The sequence below is a fragment of the Cygnus atratus genome, chromosome 3 (assembly GCF_013377495.2).
Source record: "Cygnus atratus isolate AKBS03 ecotype Queensland, Australia chromosome 3, CAtr_DNAZoo_HiC_assembly, whole genome shotgun sequence".
Classification (NCBI taxonomy): Eukaryota; Metazoa; Chordata; class Aves; order Anseriformes; family Anatidae; genus Cygnus; species Cygnus atratus.
In genome coordinates, this window is record NC_066364.1 from 57,527,583 (window position 1) to 57,551,940 (window position 24,358).

The following is a 24,358-nucleotide window of genomic DNA, read 5'->3' on the forward strand; positions in this document are numbered from 1 at the left end:
TCTGTCTATACAGGAGTGACTTTTTCTTTCTTCCTCTCTTCCTCCCTTTCTTTCTTCCTTTCCTAAGGAAAGAAAGAACTTCCTAAGAAGTTTCACATCCATTCCTCTCGTCTCTCTGAATTGTACCAAGAATCTGAGCAAACACTTTCTACTTCCCAGGACAGTGCCTTAGCTTACATGCCCTTAGATTCTTGAAAGTGTCTTTACATCCCCCTTTTTGAAGCTGAAACATTTTCTGCAACACACTCATGAAGTCATATGTCTACCTGGAAGGTCAGGAAGAATGCGTGGTTCTTAATCATGGCTCCAATTACTGCAGCAATTACTGCACTGTAGTGGCAATATTTCATGAATAGATACATAGAGCATATCTTGTTTTCCTTACTATACTGAAGAACTAGGGAATAAAAAGGCAAATGAAGTCGACAAATACAAAGAAGAGCATGTGAGGGGGAGAATCTCTCATGCACTCTAAATCAGTATAATCAGACAGGAATAATATCCCTCTGAGGAATTTCATGACCATATCATCTCAATTCGCAGTGCCAGACAAGAAGTCAGGTAAGATATCAGTGATTATTAGGAACAGAACACAAAAGAAAGCATAACAGCTTATGCCACAGTGTAAACTCATCACGTTTTCAGATCTTTAACAAAAGGCAGAGATCTGTTTTTCCCATCTCCTGCTGGATGAGCTAGGAGATGAGATATAGAAAAGACCAAAGAGAAGTTATCAGAGTACTAGGACAACTTCCATATGTAGAAATAGTAAATAAATCTGGATTGTTCAAGACGGAAGAATGATGAATGACGGAATACATGCTACAGGTATATGAAATGACATGGAGCATGAAAAAGATGAATGTGCAGTTAATTGCTATTTCTTGCAGTGAAAAATGATGGTATATAACTATCAATGAAAAAGAGTGGCCTGAAGCTTCCTGAACAGAGGGAAGGACTTCCTTCCATGCAAAACTCAAGCTAACTGTGGAAATTCAATGCCGTGGGATGATGGACAAAACCACAATTTAAAATGATCTGACAAATTCATAGAAGGTTCACAAGGATGTTGTGCACAAATGTGTAGATACTCTGGCTTGAGAAGTCTTAAGCTGTAAATTGAGAGATACTACGACAACATACAAAAGGAGAAGAGTGTCACTCACTGCATGCCTCCCTCATTCTTGCATCTTCCCCCAAGGTTATATACTAAAATAAGTAGATTTTATGGCCCAGTATTAGTGTTTTCTTAGGTTGTTACCATGTTCTCCAAAGGAAAAAAAAAAAACAAACACACAGCGGTCAAATTACTAACTGAATGTTGGAAAAAGATGTGAGCATGGCCTTCAACCAATCAGTTCTAGGTGAGCACCCCCTCTATAAAACCATAAATGTTCCAAACTTCCTCCGCTTTCAGGGTATGAACGGTGCATCGCTACATGGTTACATTTCCTGTCCATTTTACTATAAATGATGAAGTTTTCTTTTTTCTGATGCTTGAATGGAAAACTTTTGGTTCAAAAGAAAAGCTACTTTGCAGATCTAAAGCAGTATAAGAAAACTGCTTGAAAAAAAGAGATTCATTTTGTGCAGATTTACATCCCTGAATGGTTAATGTAATACAAAGGTAGTAAGAGCATACTTGCATTGCATCTACACTAAGTCATCCCACATACATAACATATATGAAAAACTTTCTCTTATCCTATTATCCCTTTAATGTGTGTGGTGGGGAAATAAACAGCTACGGTAAACAAAGTCGGCAGGTAAAATAGCTTACGTGAACTCTAACTCTTCCTTTCACTGCAGGCCAATCCATGAATACTGCTGGGGCTTAGAATTGTTAAATATCTTAAAAGAAGATAAAATTACCACTTGTCTACACAGCCTCTCCTGCCAAGGCAAAATGTTTTGCCCTGCTGTCATCCTTTGTTTCACAGTCAGAATAAACAGTTCCCCCACTGGTAAGTATTCTAACCCTGTGGTGTATATACTTTTGTTGGCCTGTATTATTTATCATTTCTTTCTCTGCAACACATAAAAGAAAAAATGTGTAATGGAAAGGGGCCAGTAACTCCGTTGAAGCTCAAAGTACTCCTTGAAAACATTAAACCAACCCACATATTTCCTCTGTGACATGTTATTAAATAACTTGAGAAAAATTAGATAAAGTGTTCCTGCTCATGTCCTATGTCATTTATGCCATATATTAACTCACTGTAAAAAATAAATAATAAGAACATACAAACATTTCTACCTAAGTGTCTTTAGTCTCACCCTTTCCTCAGTCCAGGTTCATACTCCTTTGCTCTTCAGCATAATACTTTTGCCTTTGTATTGCCTCCTTTCTTCTCTTTTGAATTATGAATACCTTAAAAATGCTCTCTGGTTTCTTCCCTCATTTCAAACGTCAGTCTTTTCAAGTAACTTGAATTACTTCTAATACCACAACCAGTCACTTTTTCTTCAGCAGAAGGATATTTTTATTTCAGACTCAACAAATCATTTAGGAAGTGTGCGTTTTTCCACATTTTTTTTTTCTTTTTTTTTTCAGGTTTAGTTAAGAAGAAAATTTCAAGTACACTTCATAGCAGTGCAGTGATGTGTCCACAGCTATCTTGCTACTCATATATTACTACTGTAGTATAACAACTACAAAGACGTTTGGTTTTGCACACTTCATTTATACAAATCACATTAGCTTACTTCATTGGGATATTGTGGGAAAGCCACTCTAAGTGATATTGCATTAATTTTAGTGATTATTATTTCGAACTTGAATGTTCTGTTTGAGACTTTTTTTTTTTTTTTTTTTACTTTCTTTCCTTGAATTTTCATTTCACTTTTTTTTCCATAGATTCTCTCCTCTTCCATATGAAAGCACAACCATTCCTTTTCTTAACAACCCAAAGATAAGGTTTATTGAGCATTTTACTATACAGGGTTGGATAATGGTTATCTCCTCTACTAGGAGAATATAATGTGAGCTTGAGGGAACATACTAGTATATCCTATCAGCCCCTCTCTGTTGTATAAAATCCTCTAAGCACATGTTCATAAAAAGAACCTGAAATAAAAACACAACATAACACCAAGACAGCGGCATTTATCTAAAGAACCATTCCACACCATATTTCCTTGTAGGCACAAAGATTTTTGCAGTTTAGTGTAATCCACTTGCAAAGCAGATGTAGGATGTGGTTTCATGTTATAGCTAAGCCATTCTAAAGGTGACCACATCATCAAGGGAGTGAACCATCCTGGTCTTTTCATCTTTTGCAGACCAGTTGCAGGAACAGCACATTGCTGGGAGTGGGAGAAGGAAAGGAGAAAGAAGTATGGCCATGCCCCTTGGTGCTCCTGCTTTATGTAACACCAGACACCAACGCACACGCACCAGGCCTCCACTGCACCCCAAAGTTCCGAGTCCAAACAGAATTCTTGCCACTAGAGGATCACTTCAATAATTCCCTTACATGCCTGGAAACCCAGAATCCTGTGAAATTTTTTAATTGCCCACAGGAATTCCACGAGTTCTTCTAAGCAGGTGATAAATCCTTGCAAGTTTCAGTAAAGAAACCTCAGGTGGCAAAACCCCGAAAGTCTGGAGATCTGGAAGTGCAGGAAATGCAAGGACACTGAACTGACACACGCAGGAAACAGACTGTAGGTACCTGGTCCATTAATTTCTGTTAATTGCCTGAGAGCTCAACTGAGTTTCATCGTTTGCTTCCACTTGGCATCTGCGTAGTCAGTTGGCCAGAAGGCTGTCTTTTTGCTGAAATATAGTTCATCTTAATTATTAGAAGTCCTAATGGTGCAAATGTCTTAGGGAACAGAGTCTCCTCAATAAAGTGACAGTTTGCACCTACCACATACTGTTTGGCACACGCTTTTTCTTCTTTTTTAATGTAAGCAGTAGCAGCTGTACAAAATGTTCACCTTCAAAGCAAGAACACTCGCCTCCTTTCGTGAGGCATGTTTTAACACATTCTTTTTCTAGCCTGGAAGCATCAACATACCATTAAATTCCTTTTTATTCACTTATTTTTAAAATAAATAGTAACAGAATTTGGTCAAAATGAAACATCGAGCAAACCAGTCTTCTCTGTCTGCTACTCCAGCAAGTTGTCTGGTGAACTTCTTGAAGCAGCCACCTGGCTTGGCCTGAATAAAGCCAACCTGTACTTCCTCAATCGACTTTTTAACCTAAGTAAAGCACTTTGTTTCTAATTGTAAAAATGTCACTGATAACGAGGGTAATTTGCAAGGAAAAGAAGTGTCACTAGAGCATAATTTTTTCTGTTGCAAAGTCCACATACTTAGAGGTCAAGTATTTGAGAAGTTTTCAGGAAAAATAAAACTCGTGCAATATTTCTTTAGGCAACCACGTTGGATGAAAAATACAAGAGAAAGGTCAAAGACATTCCTGAAATAGCATTAAGAAATAGTTGAAGTTAAAGAATTTAAGCAGTAAAAAGAAAAAAATAAATAAATAAAAAGGTGGGGGCAGGTTTTCACATGGGAGAATGACAAGTTTCAGGAAAGACAAAGTCCAAAGCCTAAATTCAAAATACATCTTAAACATGTCAGCAGCTAGCCAGAAAGTTGGCACAGTCTAATCTTGTACTTGAAGAGTCCAATTACATTCCCTTTTAGGTTTCCCTTTGGAAAAAGAGTCAGTTCCTACAAAGACAGACTTTTTAACCACTTGTTAATGAGTTTGATGCCATTTATTGGCACATGCAACCCAACAGCATTTTCTCTGCTCCATTGATAATAGCAGCAACCAGCAGGTAGGACACAAAAGATGGGTAAGTTAAATCACACTGCAGAAAGTCAAAGAGGTGCTATTGGTGCAAAAGTGAGAAGGGGGGGAAGGAAGAGGGAGAGAGGAGAGGAGGAAGATGGAAGAGAGCACAGAGGCAAAGCTGAGGATTGCAGCAGGCCATATTTGTAAGAACTATCAATGAAAGGAATCCACTGCAAACTGAGAGTGTGCGCCACATCACTTTGTTAACTTGTTGATGGACAGCCAATGCCAGGAGTCAAGAAGCTTGGGAAAACTGGTGAGACAAGTCCCTCCCTTGCACAACCTGAGAGACGGATATTCACAATGCTGCCTTAATGCAATGCTAACCGAAAATTAGTAGTGAAGCTGTTCCAGTCATACTTTCTTGGGTGGGAGCACAGGCCAAATGGCCTATTTTCAGAGATGAAAAATGGGACTTCGCAGGCTGAGGTCAATGAGCTCAGAGAATCATCACGGGAGTGAAGTTTGATCACATATGCTTCTGCTAATAGGTTAACGCTACTCTTGGAACAACTAGAAAAAAATATCTTTGCAGAAATACTGAAAGCACATTTGCAGCATGTTTTTTGTTTGCTTGTTGTTTTTTTGTTTGTTTGTTTTTGTTTTCCAGAATTATCTACCAACTTCTTGGAACATATGTCAGGTTTTGCCTAAGTAAAAGCAAAATGGAGAAAAACATCAGAGACAAGAACTCTGGCTTATGTACTGTCAAACTGCTGAGTACCACCAATGTCATCCAAGTTGCTTTAATTTGTTCAAGAGCTGAGCAGAAACTGTTGCTTCAGTCATTATTACGCTTAGGAAGACTGTGCTGGCTTTCCTCACTCTTCTGTTTTCACACTCCGCAGAAGTCTGTAGGGGTTGGTTTGAGGACACTGAAAGGTGATTTGCAGAGATGCTGCTTTTCTTCTGCCCATATTCTCATCTCTTGCCTTTCCCATTGCCCTGCACTGATGTGAGGTAGGGGGACTGGTCTAGAAAAGGGTTAAAAAGACATAGAAATACTATGTTTCTGGCTGGTTTTCAGGGTGAACACTACACTGTAGGATGATGCATGTCTTCAACTGCGGTGACACCTGAGATCGCTCCTCCTCCTCAGTTCATTCAGGTGACCATGAGCGGTGCTGTATATGTCCAAAGGAAGGACTGTGCCACCACCCCACATATGAATAAACACAAAAACAAAGCCCACTACTACTGTACCAACTTGTCTGGACGTGCATGGTGGCCAGCATGAAGCACTGCTTCACACACTGCCAAACAGCAGCTCCTTTCTATACACAACAAAGGCAAGTGGAGAACACTGCCATGGCCTGTAGGTGTAACCCATATATTGTCAGCTTGATCACCATGAGTGTATCTTGTTTTCTCTAGGACACGCAAGTCATCTAGTCCAAGGGAAGCGGAAGCTGAAGAATAAATCGTTAGTCAAGACATTTCTACCTGCTGTCAACACACTTCCAAGTCAGAGTGAAGTTCAAAGAAAGCATTGAAAGTCATGAGACTGCAACCTCAATTTTTAAGCATAAGAAAAGCACTCGGTTTGCTCACATCTCCGTTCAGAAGCAGTAGCCTTTTCAACTCCATTTTGAAAAGTAACAGCACAGACAAAACCCTTATATTACCATGAGGATAACGACATAAGAATAAAACTGAGATTTTCACACACATTGTGAACTGCAACCTCAAGTTGAAAAAAAGAAATCAGAGAAAAAAAAGACTTAACAGTTAATGCATATTAGTTAACAAAATAGAGCAGATAATCAATATAATAAACGAATCTCGATTTCCTCAGGAAACGAGTAAGCTAGTCTATAGACAGCTTTACAAAAAACACATGTGGCACGGATGCTTTGTAGTAGCCTTCCTTGTGTCCACAAACAAGTACAATTCCATATGGCATTTGGGAGCTACCACAAAACATGGAGCAAAAATCGAATAAAATACTCGAACATTTAAATGAAACACCCTGCTGCGTTACAGAAGTTCTAAGATGCTTGGCAATTTCAAATAAAGCTTACATTCAGTAGTGTTGTAAACCATTTATTTGGAGAAAAATTGAAAATATTTCTAAAAGAATTAAAAATATTTTACTGTTATTTATTCATTCAAATTAAGTAATTTAAGTTGGGATGGTCACTCTCAACACTACAAACCTTCATTAGGCACGGTTCCTTCTTTATGAGCCTTGAACCAACATCACGCAAAGTCTAAGCCTTTCAGATCATATTGGTTAGGAACATATTGTGTACTTAAGTCCTGCTTTCTTGGATGATAACAGGAATGTATAAAGTTGATTGTTGAGAGATTTACCCCACCATCTCTCCTAATCATTTTTATTAGGCTCTTAGATTTCCAATATAAGTCACTTCTAGGCAATTTTGAATGCAAAAAATGTACTTTCACACTAACACTGTTCAATTAAGTTTTTTCTCAGTTTAGTTCGCAAGCCTACTAGAGGAAATTTCCTTTTTCATTTATTAGTAAAGAATCCAGAAAAAAAAAATCAGTTCTTACCATGATCAATTCAGATATCAACTGGGACGGCAAGCTCAAAATGTTTGACAGTACAAGATATGCCACCATTTTTAGAAGTTAAATGGGCAAGAAAAAGGACCTGAACAACTAATATGAAATGTTACCAGTGAGGTCCTGGACACAAAATAGTTTTCCAAAAAGGATCACACAAAGATAGGGCAAGAGCTGAAGATTCAAACTTCATTATCAACACAAGAGTGTTCTCCCTCCTCTTGGAGGGAGATGGGAAGGACACACACTCTGCCAAGAGCAGCATGCATGGACCTGGGGAGCAGCAGACAGAAAAACATTTATTTTCCTCATGCCACTCCTTAAATCTTCTCTAAGACTTGCCTGCTTGCAGTCCCCCATCAGTCTCAATGTCAACTTCTCGAGCAAACCAGCACATCCAAATTCAACTCAGCGTCTCAGCAGGAAGAAATCTTTCTTTCTGCACGTAGCTAAGCCTCCCTCTTCTTCAGGAAAGATGGATACGTTTCTCTCTATTTTCTATATATAATTCTGCAAACATACTATCTTCCAGCACTTAATGCTGCAGGATAATCATGTTCCAATTTCAGTTATGAATTACTAAATAGACAAATATTTAAAACTCTTTAGGAAAGAAAAAAAAAAACAACCTTCTATCCAAACTATTCTGAGTAAACTTTTTGTAATCTCTTCGAAATTATCCTCAAATAACTCCCCCACCAAGATGATTAAAGGTCACTAGTACATTGCAAAGCATATTTTTATGAGATAAATTCCATTATAATTGCAACAACTATTCCAGCCACAATTTAGACATAGGATCCAATTATCCATTTCATTTTCATTTACACCTCATGGGCTAGATCATTTATCATGTTTCATGATAATGATCAGAAGGCACATGGAAAGTGATTTCTGGAGGTAACAAATTACCTACTATATTAGCATACCTTACAAGATCCTGTCAACAAGTGCTATGCATAAATATGAGGTAATTAAATTTACCACGTGCAAGAGTGTGTGATACGTTGCTTGCTTTTCTAGCAGCTGCCAAAAAGTCCAGGTTACTAAACTCAACATACCAGTTTAGTTGCTTAAGTACAGTAATTTAGCTCTTCATAACACATCAGAAATCATTACGCCACTAGAACACCAACAGGTAGACAGCATGCAGTGGGCTCAAGATCTGGAGATGAATCTCTCATCATCTGGTATTATTGCTTCTTGCCACCGAACCATCCATCATGTTTCCGAGACAGCTTGGAATGATAGCGCCGGACCCTCACATTACTGCTCCTTGAACTCTGTCTCATCCATCTTTTGCATCATTCCCCATTTGCAGCTAAGTATCATCTCCCTGCTGCAAAACTGAGTGTGAACCTGTAATGCCTTTAACCTGCAGTGCCACCCTAATAGTAATTGATTTCTTTTTATTGCAGAGACTGTGTTCAGTAAGACCACGTATGGCTGCTGAAGCTGGGAGATGGTCAGACCAGTACCATGCTGCAGGCGTCTTGTGTCTTTCAGGAATATGACCCATTTCCAAGGAAATATTGCTATACTTCCATAGAAAGCTATTTTATACTGCATATAAATTTATCAATATATAAAATTGGTATATGAATATACATGCAGTTTGTGTTCCTGCAGTTCAGCTACAATTTAATAGCAAGATTCACTCAATGCAGCTGAAAATTAATGTCAGGGGTGGCTTCACTTCGTATTTTTGTTAAGTGATTCAGTATTAGAACACTATCAGATTTTTAAATACAAACTAAAGCACACAGGTGCACCTGCATTCAAAAAGGAACTCAGATTAACTCTACATTGATCATGGCAAGACTTCACTAGCATGATGACTTGTGTACTATAAACCACCCAAGACTAAGCGTTTTAATTCAGCTTCATCTGAATGCTGTTATAAAAGTTTAATAAATCAAGATGATCAAAATGCCCCCAGTGGCAGGTTGGGATTCAGTTTCCAATTCAAATTCCCTTTAATATATGGCTTCTCTGACATCCTGCATTTTCTGCCATCTATGTTGAATTCCAAATGCACTCCTTTTCATCATTACCATGCACCTACTCATCGGCACACTTTTTAACAGCCCTGCACTATACACAGAGATGTCAAATCTAGAGGGGTTTTTCCCTCCCCCAAACTGGAAAAAGATGGCAGGTAAGGGAACTTTGTCTACCCTTAAGTAAATATTTTCTTAACCTCCCCACTAACATCAGTGGCATTTAAACTGAGACAGACCATCCTGAGCTGCAGCAATCAAATGGAAGTGTTGCTTTAAATAAATGGGCAGACAGAGCAGCTACTGGAAGGTGAATTAACCAAGTAAAATACAGCAATGATGTGGTGGGGCAGTCTGGAGATATCTCTAATTAAGATGAGAAAAATCACATTACCGGCAGATGATCTTTTGCACTTGAATAAAGTGCAGATGTGAAGAAACAAAGAAACCCCTTTATTTCCTCCCTGAAGTTACACCTTCCTACAGCTGTTTCCTCATCTCTTTCTTTCCTTTGCACTGCTCCCCATAATCTAAAGATAAATAGGGTTTCCACTATGCAGAGTGATTACATTTTAATTCTTCAGATATTTTGTTCCCTGATTGGATTCACCTATGTACCTTCCCAATAAGGAGGGGTATGAGAAAATGACAGGTATAGGATGATACGTACATAGTGAGACCACGCTCAGGCATCATTAGCATCACCTCTCTGGTTTCACTGGCAGCACAATTTTCACCTGGGCTGAGTAAGGCCATATCAAATCCTGTTTTTGCTGGATTATGCAGAGATTGTGATGCACAGCTGATGCTGCCTGTAAGAGGGCTGTTAATACCTGATCTGCTGTATGGGCAGAAAATCCCAGGTGAACGTTACCTGTAGCTGACACTAAGCCTGCTGGCACAGAGCTCACTTTTCTGCTTCTGTGAACCGCCCAGCCAAGCTCACCCCAGTTCAGTACTTCACACTACAAGCCCTCAGCATTTTTGACTAAGTATTATGGGCCCTTAAAGCTGCATTTATTTGACTGCCAAATGATGATGATGTTTCTGCAAGACCCAACAAGAGTAAGTAACAGCTCAGTGCCTGCTGAGCAGGAGATGGAGCATTTCCTGCCCCTTGCATCCTCCACCCTCTCATGCCGACCCCAGTGCTCAGGCACCTCCGAGAGCCAATTTAACTCACTCGCAGGGCAGAGCGGTATCCCAGCCAGGCAGAGAGGGAGCAGCTTTACACCCATTTTGCACGTTGAAACAGCCTGTGCAGGACTACAAACCTAACTTTCAAAGTGTGTTTTCTGGGTTAATCGTAGCCCAGTTGCCTGACACACTGCACTGCTGCAGGAATGCCTCCCTGCACTGGCACAAGAAACAAGGGCCAGAAGACAGGAACAGATGGAAGTGTTTTCTTGGAGCAGTGGCAGCACTCTTTAATGTAAATCTATGGTATCTGAGAATTTTTTTTTCATGAAATGCCTGATGAGCTGTTTAAACATGTGTAAGATGTATTCTTGCATTGGTTCTCCTGCTCAACAGACTGGAATCTAAACTTAAACAGATGAGAATTCACCAACTGCGTCATAGTTCTATGAAATCAGCATGAAATATTTTTAAAAACCAGACATGGAATTCAGTTCTGTTCAGAGCTTATGTAAAAGCAGAATCAAAAATACCACAGTCAAGATTCAGCTGCCCCGTGCCACATTGGCAATTCCCTTTAAAATTCCCCTATTTTTACAAGTTATTCATAGTTAATGGGTACAAATTGAAACACAAAGAATTGTGTGTAAACATTATTTTTTTTTTAATTACAATTATTATTTTTTTCCCCCACTGTGAAGGTGGTTGAATGCAGGAACAGGTTGCCCAGAGAGGCTGTGGAGTCTCTGTCCTCAAAGACATTCAAAAATCATCTGGACATAGTCCTGGGCAGCCTGCTCTGGAAGGGGGTGCTGGACTACATGACCTCCAGAGATGCCTTCCCACCTCAGTTATTCTCTGATATATAACGAAGCCATCAACAGTGCTGAAAGTACCTGCTGTCTGATTTTGTGAGCTGCAGAATGAAGTGGATGGGAACCAAAGGCCAGGAAGTGGGGATAATCCAGAGACTCGCTTTGAAAGCACATTCCTGTCTGAGCATTTATGTACGTGGTCAAAGACAACCTTTGGAAACCAATTAAGCATGCTCCATGTTCATTCCTGGGGACAGCTAAGTCAAGTCTCCTTTACTGAAGAAGGATGTGACTTAATTGCACACACAAATTTCACACCTAGTAATTATAAAAGGTGTGGGGAAAAAAACTATTTGTAGTTCCAAAAGAGATCAGCTTCAAATTTACACAAGCAATGTTCAAAAAATAAATAACAATAACCATGGCTGGTAAACATCAGTCCAGCTTATCACCAGTATCCATGGCCTTCCTTATCCTTTTTTCCTTTGTCCTGCTGGTTTCTGTTCAGAGATCTGTGAGAGGAGAGTTCTCACCACAGTTTCCACTGCGAAGTGAGTCAAGGAGAGAGAAGATAAAAGGACTTGCACACAGTTTGCTACCCATGTGCTCTCCATATTGGTTTGATGAAGGCTTGCATGAAACAGAAAAAGAACTGCTGGCTGCTTGGACTCACGAAGTAAAGTGCCACACAGCACTGGCATCCACCACAGAGGTTGGGAAAAAGTATACATCACCAGGCAATGAAAACCATAAATAGACATCATCACTTGGGAGAAAAAAAAAGAAAAAAAAGAAAAAGTTATGCAAATTTCATTTCCTGATCTCAAGTTTCCTAGGTACCTTTTCTCCTTTTTATGTGATTTAAGAACTTGTTTAGGAGAAAAGGGGGATGTGTAGGAGCTTGGGGTATTTTTTGTTACACTTTTGTGTTTTCTGTATCTTCCATTCCTGCTAGAAAGAGTAGTCAAACAGGAGAAACTAACTGAAAGCACATGGAAACAATAAATCAAATGGTTTACAGAACGTACATGGTGAACAAAGGAAAAAAGTTTTTTTTTAAATCATTTAATTAATCTGTTAGCTCCTGCATGGTTATTTTTAATAGGTGATTTTAAAGTTAACCATGATTCTTATATGAAGGTATTTATTAGTTACGCTAGACCCTACAGAGGTTATAAATCTATGCCTTGGCACAAGAGGTTATACATTATCCATCCCTATCTGCGAGCGATAACAGGATTGAGTTTGCTTAGAAGATGATATAATAAAAATAATGACAAAAAAATACAGCTAGTATCATCTTAATCACTTTGCATGGTCACTGTTATTTGATTCCGCTGTTCAGTTTGTATTTTATTAGTATCTGGTAAGCTCTTTCAACAAGCTCTGTAGTCTCACATGCATAGCAAGCAGCCTGCTTTCAAGAAAAAAAAAAAAAAACAGGTTAAGAGTAGCAGTCTTCTCTTCCTGCCCCTCTGCTCTATTCGTGTGTTTTCTCCATAAATGAGAAACTAATGTCCAAGCTGAGAGGGTACCACCCCTTAGTGAAGTGAAAGATGCCTGAACCACAGACCCTTGTAAGGTAAAATTCTACACCGGGGGGCATGCCTCTACATCTGCTCCTCTGACGTTCTGCACCAAGCAGCAGCTACTGTGTCCAACCGTGGGCTACAGGGCTTTGGCTCTGATCTGGATCATTCACCTTAAAGTTCAGAAAATACAGCAAGAAGACGCGTATCAGCTCAAAAGAGGCTATCTTTTGCCTAATCAGAATATTAACCTAGACTATGTCAAGTAGTATAAAACTCTTCTCTCAAGATAAAAGCAAAAAATGTGCTTTTCCTTACATGTTTCAGATCTTCCTGAAGAACAAATCACAGAACTACAACGTAGCAACAGTTCACATTAAAAGGATTTCAAGAGGATTATAAAGAGATAGAGGCACCCTCCACCCAAACTAAGCGAACACTGCAATGAAGCAATTGGATAGGCAGTGTCCAGCACAGCAAACAGCACAAACTAATCTTTGTCGAGAATGCAAGGTCTTATTTTTTCTGATAGTACCACACAACCTTAGAAAATCCCATACACGTGAAAAGACTTCAAAAAAGAAGCACCTCATTCCTCTCTTAAAAAAAATGTAAGCCCTGATGCAATGAAACTGACTGCTGCAACGTATTTTAGCATTTCAAATAAAGCCCTGTGCAGCCAGGATTGCTCAACACCAGACAGTGAACTTGAGCCTGTTCCAAATACAGTGCATGTCTGCTAGTTCCTGGGAATCTACATCTCTATAGCTTTGTTGTGGTTTAACCCGGCCGGCAGCTAAACACCACAAGGCCGTTCGCTCACCCTCCCCCTCCCTCTCTGGGATGGGAGAGAGAAACGGGAAAGTGAAGCCTGTGAGTTGAGATAAAGACAGCTTATTAAGACAGGAAAATAATATTAACAATAATAATAATAGTATTACTAATAACAATGTGTACGAAACAAGTGATGCACAATGCAATTGCTCACCACCCACTGACCGATGCCCAGCCTATCCCCGAGCAGCCGGCTCCCCCCCAACCCCGGCTAGCCACCCCTATATATTGTTCAGCATGACACCATGTGGTATGGAATACCCCTTTGGCCAGTTGGGGTCAGCTGTCCTGGGTCTGTCCCCTCCCAGCTCCTGCTGCACCCCTACCCTGCTCGCTAGCAGGACAGAGCGAGAAGCTGAAAAGTCCTTGGCTTGGTGTAAGCACTGCTCTGCAACAATTAAAACATCAGCATGTTATCAGCGCTCTTCTCATCCTAATCCAAAACACAGCACCCTACCAGCTACTAGGAGGAAAATTAACTCTGTCCTAACTGAAACCAGGACAGGCTTGTTTTTAAAATCCAGTTAAAAACTAATTTCTCTTGCTTCTTCACAGAAAAGCAACTGTCCTGCAACATTCTAAACAAAACGGGCAATGCACATGTTAATTACATAAACCAGAGACAAACGTTGCCATAGGGAAGGGGACAAGCAAAGTTTCATGCACAGAAGACTTGTCTGATGACAAAGTGCGGCTGTTACTCTTTCTGATACAGTAGATGTGTGAAAAGCCTGTAACTCCTTTCTGGCTCAATCTATTAAATATGCACAACTAGACTTACTGAGGTATTTTCCTATGTACTTGCTTCATTCTTCTTGTGTAAAGGAGACAGTATTTGACTTCATGGTGAACACCCCTGTCCACCTGCTGTAAGAAACAGGATTGAGAATAGGAAATTTCCAGAGTTAAACTCTGCTTAAAGAGGGTAAAATCTTAATAAGATAAAGAAATCAAACCAGAGGATGTCACAAAGACATTGTTAATTAGATCTTGCACTCTGAAGGATGCTTACAGCCTAAATGCACACCCAAAATATACCTTGCATTTTATTAGTGAGGTTGGAAAAACTTCACAAAATCATTGCATTAGTTCTCTTACTGCTTGTGAGGTCATTTAGACATTATCATCTACTTTTCCTACAAGCATACAACCATGAGAGAATTACACTTGATCTAACAGGAAAACTTGGGATATAAAGCAGCTTTGAAAGTGCTGAGCGTCCAAGAAAGTAACAAGATTAGTATTTGTACTTCAGAAATGCACCTTATGAACCAAGGCAGAGCAGCCACATGGCTCTTCCAGATCACAGCTTAAAAGTTTGCATACTCCTACAGAAGCCTGGCAGCAGTCCAAAGGGGCACTAAGCCAAGATAACGATGCGAAGCCCACACATTCCAACAACTTGGACTGTGGAATCTCCCTCCCTATTTTCCCCCTCTGCTCTGAAATTCAGCGAATTCAGAGAAACATACACCCAAAGACCCTGCTCAAGGCACTTCAAAGATTCAGTCCCGAGCCCTGCTACATATCACCATGGTCTCGTTGACATTGTATTTCTGAACACATTGCTAATCTAGCATTTACTGTAAATGCTGTCTAGCATTTACAGAACTAATGGTGGGTGACAGAACCAGAGGGAAAAAAAAAAATCTACTATTCAGACAGAGAACTTAATACTGGAAGACAGAGATATGTGTCATTTTTCAAAACTGGTCCAAAAAGAGTTAAGCTGTTTGCAGACAGGCAGTATACAAACATTCAGACTACACTGATGCATTTTCCTCAATCTGCCACCTAGTGCTCTCCATGTCATTAGACAGGAAATTTAAGTTCACTAACATACTGCACAAATAAACCAGGTAGCAAAATTGAGAACACAAACACACAAAATGACCAGAAACTGCCTTTTTTTTTTTTTTCCAGAAAAAAACACACAGCAACAACAACAACAAAACATAAGCAAAACTGAAATTTGGAAAGTGAATTGAAACTCAAACAATTTTCTCAAATGGAAAGACTTCAGTTTTCTTGTTAGAATAAAAACCAATACTCTCAAGAGACATATTTGCCAGGGGCAAACTCCATCTTCAAAGTGTTCTGGCATCATCAGCGGATCAGTCAAATTGCTGGTTTTCCTATATAAAATTCCTAAAGGGACTTCAGACAAGAAAGGCATAAGTATCAGTGCCAGAATTATTTCCACAAGAACTGCTCCTGATGGCAAACTAATCCCAGTAAGGGAAATAAAGATCATGACCACAAACCCCCACCAAAACTTGAACCAAAGGACTTAGAGGACAGAGCACTTGCCAAGTCAAAGCAAATAAAAGAAACAAAACAACCTCTTTCATATTAACAAACTCATTCACACAGATCACTTTACCACAGCTTGTGACGTGAAGAACAGTCAGGAGGTAGTAGAGGAAACCATGTGGAGGAAAAATGCCTTTCTTTTGTTTTCTGTAGCTAATTTGGATTTACTAGGGACATGAAGACAATTCCATATTGGAACTATAAACCAATATATAGGCCTCCCCTGCTTTGACCCCACCACGGAACTGCTGTTTGGATTGGATAAAGAAATGAAGGGGGGGGGGAATTACATTCATCTAGTGAAAACTTTTTTTTTTTTAATTTACGATTCTAATAATACTTTGAAACATATCAGTAGAACCAAACATATGGTGAAGCTATTCATGGAATACTAACAAACATTACAGTTAAGACGTATATTCTGAGTTTTTTTTCCTTTGTTTTTCCTCTGTCTTTAATACTAGTCTATGTGTTCTTCAAACTAATCTGCGTAAGATCCACTGCACCAAACGAAATGCATTGCATTTACTGCTGATTTTGCAGTATTTAGTACAATATAAAACATTTTGCATAATAAGCCTGCTAACAACATGTAGCTACTTCAAAAGAAAACAAACACAGGAAAACACACAAACACTTTACAGGAAGTGTAATTCATTACCATATGATTTGAGACTGGTGTGTGAGGCAGGCTGTTTGCTGTTTTTTGGATTATACTTTTTGGTAATCTGAGCAAAAAACTGCTGTTTTATGGGGGGAGGGAGGAGAGAAGACAGTACTCATTTGGATCTTTCAGGTACACTGCAACCAAAGAAATGGATGGTTTCATTCACATGGTCTTCCAGGATTACCTGACAAACTAAATTGGGATTATTCTAGGAAGTTTGCTAGCAAACCACATAAGAACACAGCTCACCTCCTCCCGACAGTCACTTTTAACACACAAGGTCAACCAAGAACTGTATTATAATTCCTGACAAAAACTAGCTTGTTTCTTGATGCAGAAGACCACTTTCCTGAAGAATATTGCCAACTTCAGACCAGCGTGCCAGTAGTTTGTAACAGCTCTGAACAAAGATATAATGCAATGACTGGTAACAGGGCTAAGATTTTTACTCATTAAAGAGATCAAACTACTTGGTACTCTGACTCGGAAAGTCTCCACACTTGTATATACCAAGTATATACATTAGCCAGGGCACAGGCGATGTCTTTGGGACCGTTGATTTCCACAGTTCTACAGTAAGTAATAAAAGGAGTAGGAAGACTTTAGGAGCACAATATATTTGCTCTCAAAAGCAAATAAAAAGAAAAAATGTCAATGTCTTCTTGTTCACTCTTACTTAAACATCACGCCTGTCCCTACTCCCAATCCTGAAGACTTTAAGCAATTACCTGCCCAGAAATTGCCGATTTACTGGTCATCCCAGGAAAATATAAGTAGATGATTAATCTGATGGACCTATTCAAGAAGACAAGCCAACTAACTGTACTGACAGTGCCAAGCTTTCTCTAAAAAGAAGGGGAAAGCTCCTTCCACACATCCAAGAATGACAGCAATGCCATAGAAACTACCTAAAAAATCAATACAAGGCAGTCACTGAGCTGGAAGCTGAAGATCAGCTCTAAGCAAAGGTGAGACATTAAATTATTGACTGGAACTACTCTTGGTAAAATGATATAATTGAATTACAAATCCTATGCTAGTCTGATTTTTCTTCAAAAAATTAATCAGAGTAATCGAGTTATCTTTTTCAGGGTCTTTAAATGTATGTCATCCCTCCCAGGTAACTCCATTTGTAAGGAAGTTTTAGAACTCAGTTCAAAGTAATTCTTCTGTTAAAGCTCAAAATTAAATAATGATGTTTCAACATGATGTATGTTATATAACTGGAAATGTTCATTACCAAGACTGGCTTGTGCACGGCTCATCAGGAAAGTATCAGATGCCTCTACATCTATATTACTGTACCACATGTCTGTACAGACATGGAACACGTAAAGATTTCAGCCATGTACCTAACCACCCAGAGAGTTCCCGAGCAGCAGCTGCTGTTTCTCACCTCTCGCTTTCCAGTAACCAGTGTCGTCAATGAAGTTTGGCTTCTGCAGACCAAAGACCTTATCGTTACGTAAAATGATCTGGAAGCAATACTAAAGCCATGACAAAGTAAATTGTGTTTCATAGTATATTTTTTTCCTCCTCTGGCTGTGAGAACACACAGATCAATACTCTTCAGCATGAGAATTCTACAGTGAAATTTTCATTTGTTACAAACAGCAACAAAAAGGCCCCAAGCATGCCCTGTCACTTCCAGTTTAGAAGGAAATGCACTAATAAACTCTTACCCCTGGGTCATCTTTGACAATGGGCAATACTATGCCAGCTCTTATTAAAGGCAATTCGTATCAGTGGCCCAAAAATTTCCTTTAAAATTATCATCTTTTGTATCCATGTAGCAGGATGTCAGCTTTAAAGTGCCACAGAGATATAGGACCTGTCATTATGGTTAATTTTCAGTACAGTTTTAACACCAGGGTAGCTGATCCCTAAGGCTATGCTTTTTTGGCTAACAAGATTTATTTGGTGGTTATCCAGACAAACAAGAAAATATATTACTGTATATTGCTTTTCAAATACAACAACAAGCAATAAATCCTACTATAAAATAAAAATCCTTGTTCTTTACCATGATGTCAAATAAATGAAACTGGTTTTAGAAGATTAATATTTTTTGTTTCCTTTTTATTTATTTTTAATGATATATATATATATATAGTGTGTGTATGTGTGTATACACACACACACACAATATATATATATATATAAAGAGTTAACATTTTTGGGCCTCCAATCCAGAAAACACACAAAAAGTAAAAGTAAACTTAAAATATCAGACCTATATAGCTGTTGCGTATAAAGCTATGAACTTATGTTTTAAACCATAAACACAGTATTCTCCATCAAATGACCCAAGCCTTTCAAGCAGGACTGATATACTGCATTTAAAATGAGAGTACTGTGAAATTTGATGTTGGTATCTCATTTTTTTTTTGAGACATAAATAGTGATTTAAACACTATTTTATTGCTCTATTACAACATGGGAAAAAAAAAACTTCATTTATTGTGTAAACAGATCCATTTGTCCTGCTTTCCTAACAAAATAGAAAGTCTCTTTTCATGCTGTAACAGGACTAATTTCATTGCATTAGGATGAAGATTGTCTTGCACTTTTGCTAGACAAAAGGGTACATCTACAGAACAACAAAAAAGCTGTTAACATATTGTCTAAATCCATGTGTGTTCAGCAAAGCCCATTTTTATTGATGTTATAAAGAAGGCAAAAAATCTAGTTGACCTCAATCAACTGGTCTCCCAGGAAAAAGACCTCTGCCAGCAAATGCCAGATATCAAATATCTTAGTGCATTTACTAGGCTACCTTTATTTCTACAAGCTGAAGATGAACTGGCTTTCCCTGACCTGGTTCCAGACCCATGGCTGATCCCAGATGACTACTGACCAAACCACCCATGGCTGAACCAAGGAGTCACGTGAGAGCCCTTCATGAGCCCAGCCCCATACCTACCTAGCCAAAACAGCCCCCACACTACGCAGCACCATCACAAATAGAATTTGTATACCCATATAACATCTTCCACATTTCAAAACATTAAGCTTCACCATAAACATAAGAGTTAAGTGAAATGGACAATTTTACAGGTGATACAATGAGTCAAGGAGAGGCTTAATGGCTTATCCCAGGCCAAATAGCAAGCAAATTTTAGAATCAAAAACTGAATTCCTATTTTCGACCTTATCTTTCACTGGTCAGATGACATGCTTCCAGAACACAAACAGAATAAATAAATACGACATCAACCTGACATTGCCCCACTTAATTATGGTTGCAATCCAGCAGCCTTCTGAATGAACCAAAACAAAAAAGCAAGTATTTCAAATGGAAAAAGCAAGCGTTTCTTTTTCTTCCTCCTACTTAACAGGTTGGAAATCCCTAGAACATCTCTGTAATGCTTTTAGTCCTTGGGCAGGTGAAAGTTTAAAACTCTTTTTAGATACCTGTCTCCCAGGTAACAGAACAATGTATTATTTTGCAACAGATTTTAAAAGGAAATGTTAACTACCTACAGTGGATTCTCCCATCTCTGTAAAATATTTATGAAACATTAGGCAGTTTTCACCTTACGTTCAACAAGTACATCTACAGAAAGAGCATGTTACGCGCATTGCAAATTCAGGTATTTTACGCAGACACATTCTATGGAAAATACTTGTAAGAAGCCTTTGCAAATCAGATTTGTTTTATGACCATTTTGGAAGCCTCATAGGGCTACATTTGCATAATCAGATCAAGGTATCTGCAGGCTAAATAAAAGGTATAAATGGAAAGCACTGCTATTAAGAGCATTTAAATGGATAAAATGATCAAAACTTTACCTCGAACAATAAGTTGAGCAAAATTTGACACTCCAGAACCTCTCTCTGATTGAGTTACACAGCGGTATAAATCCTGGTCGGTTTTTGTCACCTCTTGCAACTTAAAGGTAGCAGCAAATCTTCTGTGATTGATATTTTTAGTCAGAGCAACTGGAATATCTTCCCCATTTCTTCTCTGAAAAAAAGAGAAACCAAGGCAAAGATATCTTGTAAGAATATAAAAGACATTTATCATGGTCATCATACAAATAGTACATAAAAAAACACTACTACACAAACTCATTCACCCCATGCTGCATTTTCTATGGTAGAAGAGCTCAGTGCTGAGGTCCCACCAAGAGACAAAAAGTACTCAAAAGTATTTCAGAACCGAGTTTGGGGATAAAAAGCGCTGCCAGGCTTTTGTACTGACACAAAAGACTGACTGTGCCATACTCAACTGCCATTGCTTCACAGCTGGAACTATCATAGGAGAGCCCAGGAGCAGCAGCTGCATTCCCAAGAAAATTCATTCAACTTCAAATAAAATTGTAATAGATACACCGGATGTATTGTAATAATAATAATAATTTCAACAAACCTGGCATTGAGGGATTTCACAGGTTTTCAATAGCTCTTTTTAATCAACCAGCCAACATTTCCTTTTTAATGCATTTATCTGTCCAAATTCAATACATTCTAAAATTATAACTTCGTTACGCTACACACCACCTACTTACCTAAAACTAGTTGAAATAAAAAGGGGAGGGAAGGAATCTCTTACAGAAGGAAAAATGTATATCTAAATTAAAAGAAGCTCTGAAAAAATATATTAATCACAAAAATTAATCTGCCTGTAGCTGTGGGGAAGGCGGACAGGTCAGTAATGTAGAAACAGTTTTTGTTCTTGGGGTCTTTGTTCTCACCTGCATTCACAGGAAATACTCAATTCTTATTTTAATTGAAAAACAGACTCTACACTAAAGGTTAGCATTTAAAACAGAAAAACAAACAAAAAAAAGGAAGAGTAACGTGTACCAAGTGTATAAATGTCCCTTCTCTCTTCCATGGATCAACTGCACATGTTCCCATACCAGGACACAGTTTCTGAACACTCAGCTTTGCTCAGTCACCAGAAAGACATTATATTTTCCTTTGTAGCTGCATATGCAGCTCGATACGTGACAAAACGTGACATCTGTGGACATTTTTAAGCTCTAATCAACCCCTGGAATGAGAATCTTTATTGAGGTCTTAAACTCGGAGCTTTCTGTCTAACACAAGAAGCAGGGCTTCTGAGCCACAGAGTTTAATAACCTGAAAGCCCGTGGCAAAATACAAAGGGGAGAAAGACGAATCGAGTTAATGCTGCACATGTATATTAACTGGCCTCTGTCACAGTCAGGAGTTCTCTTCATAACATTAAAACGCTTCATTTCACACATACCACTTGTGATCCTAGCATGGGTTAGTCACTCTCTACCGTTTCGCTGCAGATTAGCCAGGGGTTGAGCTCTGCTTAAAACTGGTTAACAAGTATTAGTTTCAACTAGTAATATGTTTTAAAAAGATGAATGTTCAGCTCTGCAACCTTTCTTGCAGCAGTCATAAAGGATGCTTCCCTCGCTTCACTGCAGGCCTTGTGTGAAAATGTTCATTTACATGAACCTTCTGGTCACAGACTTTTTGCTGGGAAGACCGTGCTGTCACCTTTGTTAGCGGCAGGTTTACTGCTGTGACTTTTCCTCAGCTCATGGGGATTGGAAAAGCCCCCCCAGCTTCCCCACCACCCTCCACACTGTTAGGCCAGAGAGGAGGCTGGGCCCAGGCTGTGCTGAGCCAGCAGGGCAGGACCACGTCCAGCAAAATGTACACACTGATCTTCACAAGGACATGGAGAACGAGACGCTTCAAAAAGGTGCTTACAAAGCTCCTGCCTTAAGCAAAGTCCCCGTCCTGTAACCGTCCACACCCTCTTACTACGTGGATGCTACACGAGGGGTGCTCACAAGGCACAAGCAGTGAAAGACCCACCCTGCGGCAGCACCGGCTCTGCAAGCACCTGCCTCCTACTGAGAGGAATTAAGGAAGTTTGCCAATGCTCGCAAAGGACTCCTGTGAATGCAAGGCCTTACTGAACTTACAGGATCAATGAAATTGTTAAATCTCAGTATCAGGCAAATGAGGGGTGATGTTAAAGGCTTTTACTTCAGTGCTGCTTAAGCTACAGCAAATTCATTTCGCGGGAGACACGCCTCCCCCTCCACTGAGCTGGCTTCTCCCAACAGTGAAAGCTAATTCGGAAAGCAAGGTTTTCTAGCTGCCTTTTCTCCCTCAGTTTCGATCAGAGGCTTAAACAAACTATGACTCGAACTCTCTGGAATGATAACTTAATACGAAACTTGGATCGGGTGCCTTGAGGTAACTAAAATACACAAACCCGATGGCATTTTTTTCCTCCCCTGCTTGGCTGTGCCCCCCCCCGCCCCCCAAGCACATGCTCCCCTCGCTGCAGCACAGAGGCAGCCAGCAAGGGGAAGCCAGGCTGCCCCAGTGAGCACAGCTTTGCCACGCTATTATTAAAATGACCAAGCAGAACGTAATGAACAGAAGGCATATTGTTAAATATGATATGATAGTAGACCCGACAGTAGCCCATGTAACATAATAATTCTTGTTCTCTTGTAAAGGAAACAAATAAACATCAGGGACAGTTTTCTAAAATTAAGGACTCCCTGCAAGAAGTCCAGTGCTTTAAATTTCAATGCCAAGCTCTCAGCCTGCAGCAGAGCAGCCCGTCACAAAGCTCACTGTGCACAATTATTCACCCTCCAAAGCTCCGAACTTGCTTGCTTAAGCTGGCCTGCACACTTCGTGCTAGAGAAACAAGTGAGCTGGGCTCCTATTTAAAATTAAATAATTACGCACTTTTAGAGCTATTAATCAAAATTAAATTTAACAAGCTTTACAGTTCCGCTCCAACAACAAAACCTAGGATTTCCTTTTCTGTTTGCATCAGTGATTTCCAACTACTTTATCTTACAAGACTTAGAATATATGCTCAAATTTCTCCATATTAGGATTTGTTTCTTGGGAATCTGGCTGCACAATTACATCTTCAAAGTGTGTTTTCATGTACAGCTTACCCATTAAAGTATTTTTCAGTCATTAAAATCATGAAAAGTTCAAACAGTAGAGTCTTCTCACTTAAAAACAAACGTTAAGGAAAATAAATACCCTTCATTTATTTCTGTGTGTCCCTTACATTGGTGAGCCATTAACCAGTCAGAGTTCAGATGCACTGCCACGATCTCTTAATTAAATTCTTCTTTTTAATGTCAGTGCAGTACTACTGATTTTAAAGGAGAGGAAAGAAAGGCAGCAGCATTCTCCGCTTATTAGAGGGCTCCTGGTACATACTGTTTCAATTTATGTCCTGCTCACACTGCACAGAGCTTGAAAATGCTGCTCAATTAGGTTTTAAAAATTCAATTTAAAATTAATGTGGAGTTATACTAATAGGTAATGGCTGTACCCTGTGCGATCCTTGGTTCCTCCAGCCCCTTGCTGTCTGATTTGATAACCCTGAATTGCTCATTTAGGAGAGGTCACCACCAGGCAGCTCTTCTCCTTTGCTGAAAATAATTGTGAGCCTCACCAAGAACTACAGTCTATAAACACTCAATTAAAAGAAATATAAGCATGTTAAAAAGCCTCCTTAATTCTGGAATTTCAACTATTTAAATATATGACTTTAAATAAGACTATAACTTCAAGGTTATTTTTAACATGATGGGAGCATGATTTTATTAAAATTATTTACCTTTTTTATTTTCTGGCAACAAAATGAGAGCACCTTTCATTTCATGAAAGAAAACAAGTATTTAATATGACATGAAATTTTAGTGGGTCTTCCAGAACAGGAATGGGACCAGAAACATCCCAACTCT

The 24,358-nt window shown here is 39.2% G+C and overlaps 1 protein-coding gene across 2 annotated transcripts in view; it reads right to left on the reverse strand.

Annotated features, from left to right (window-relative positions):
• PTPRK (protein tyrosine phosphatase receptor type K) overlaps positions 1–24,358 on the reverse strand; it is a 418,532-nt gene that overhangs the window by 194,579 nt on the left and 199,595 nt on the right. For both annotated transcript variants that reach the window (XM_035538686.2, XM_035538685.2), the window contains exon 6: positions 20,430–20,604. In XM_035538686.2, coding sequence (XP_035394579.1) covers positions 20,430–20,604 — 175 coding nt within the window. The remainder of the gene's footprint in view (positions 1–20,429; positions 20,605–24,358) is intronic.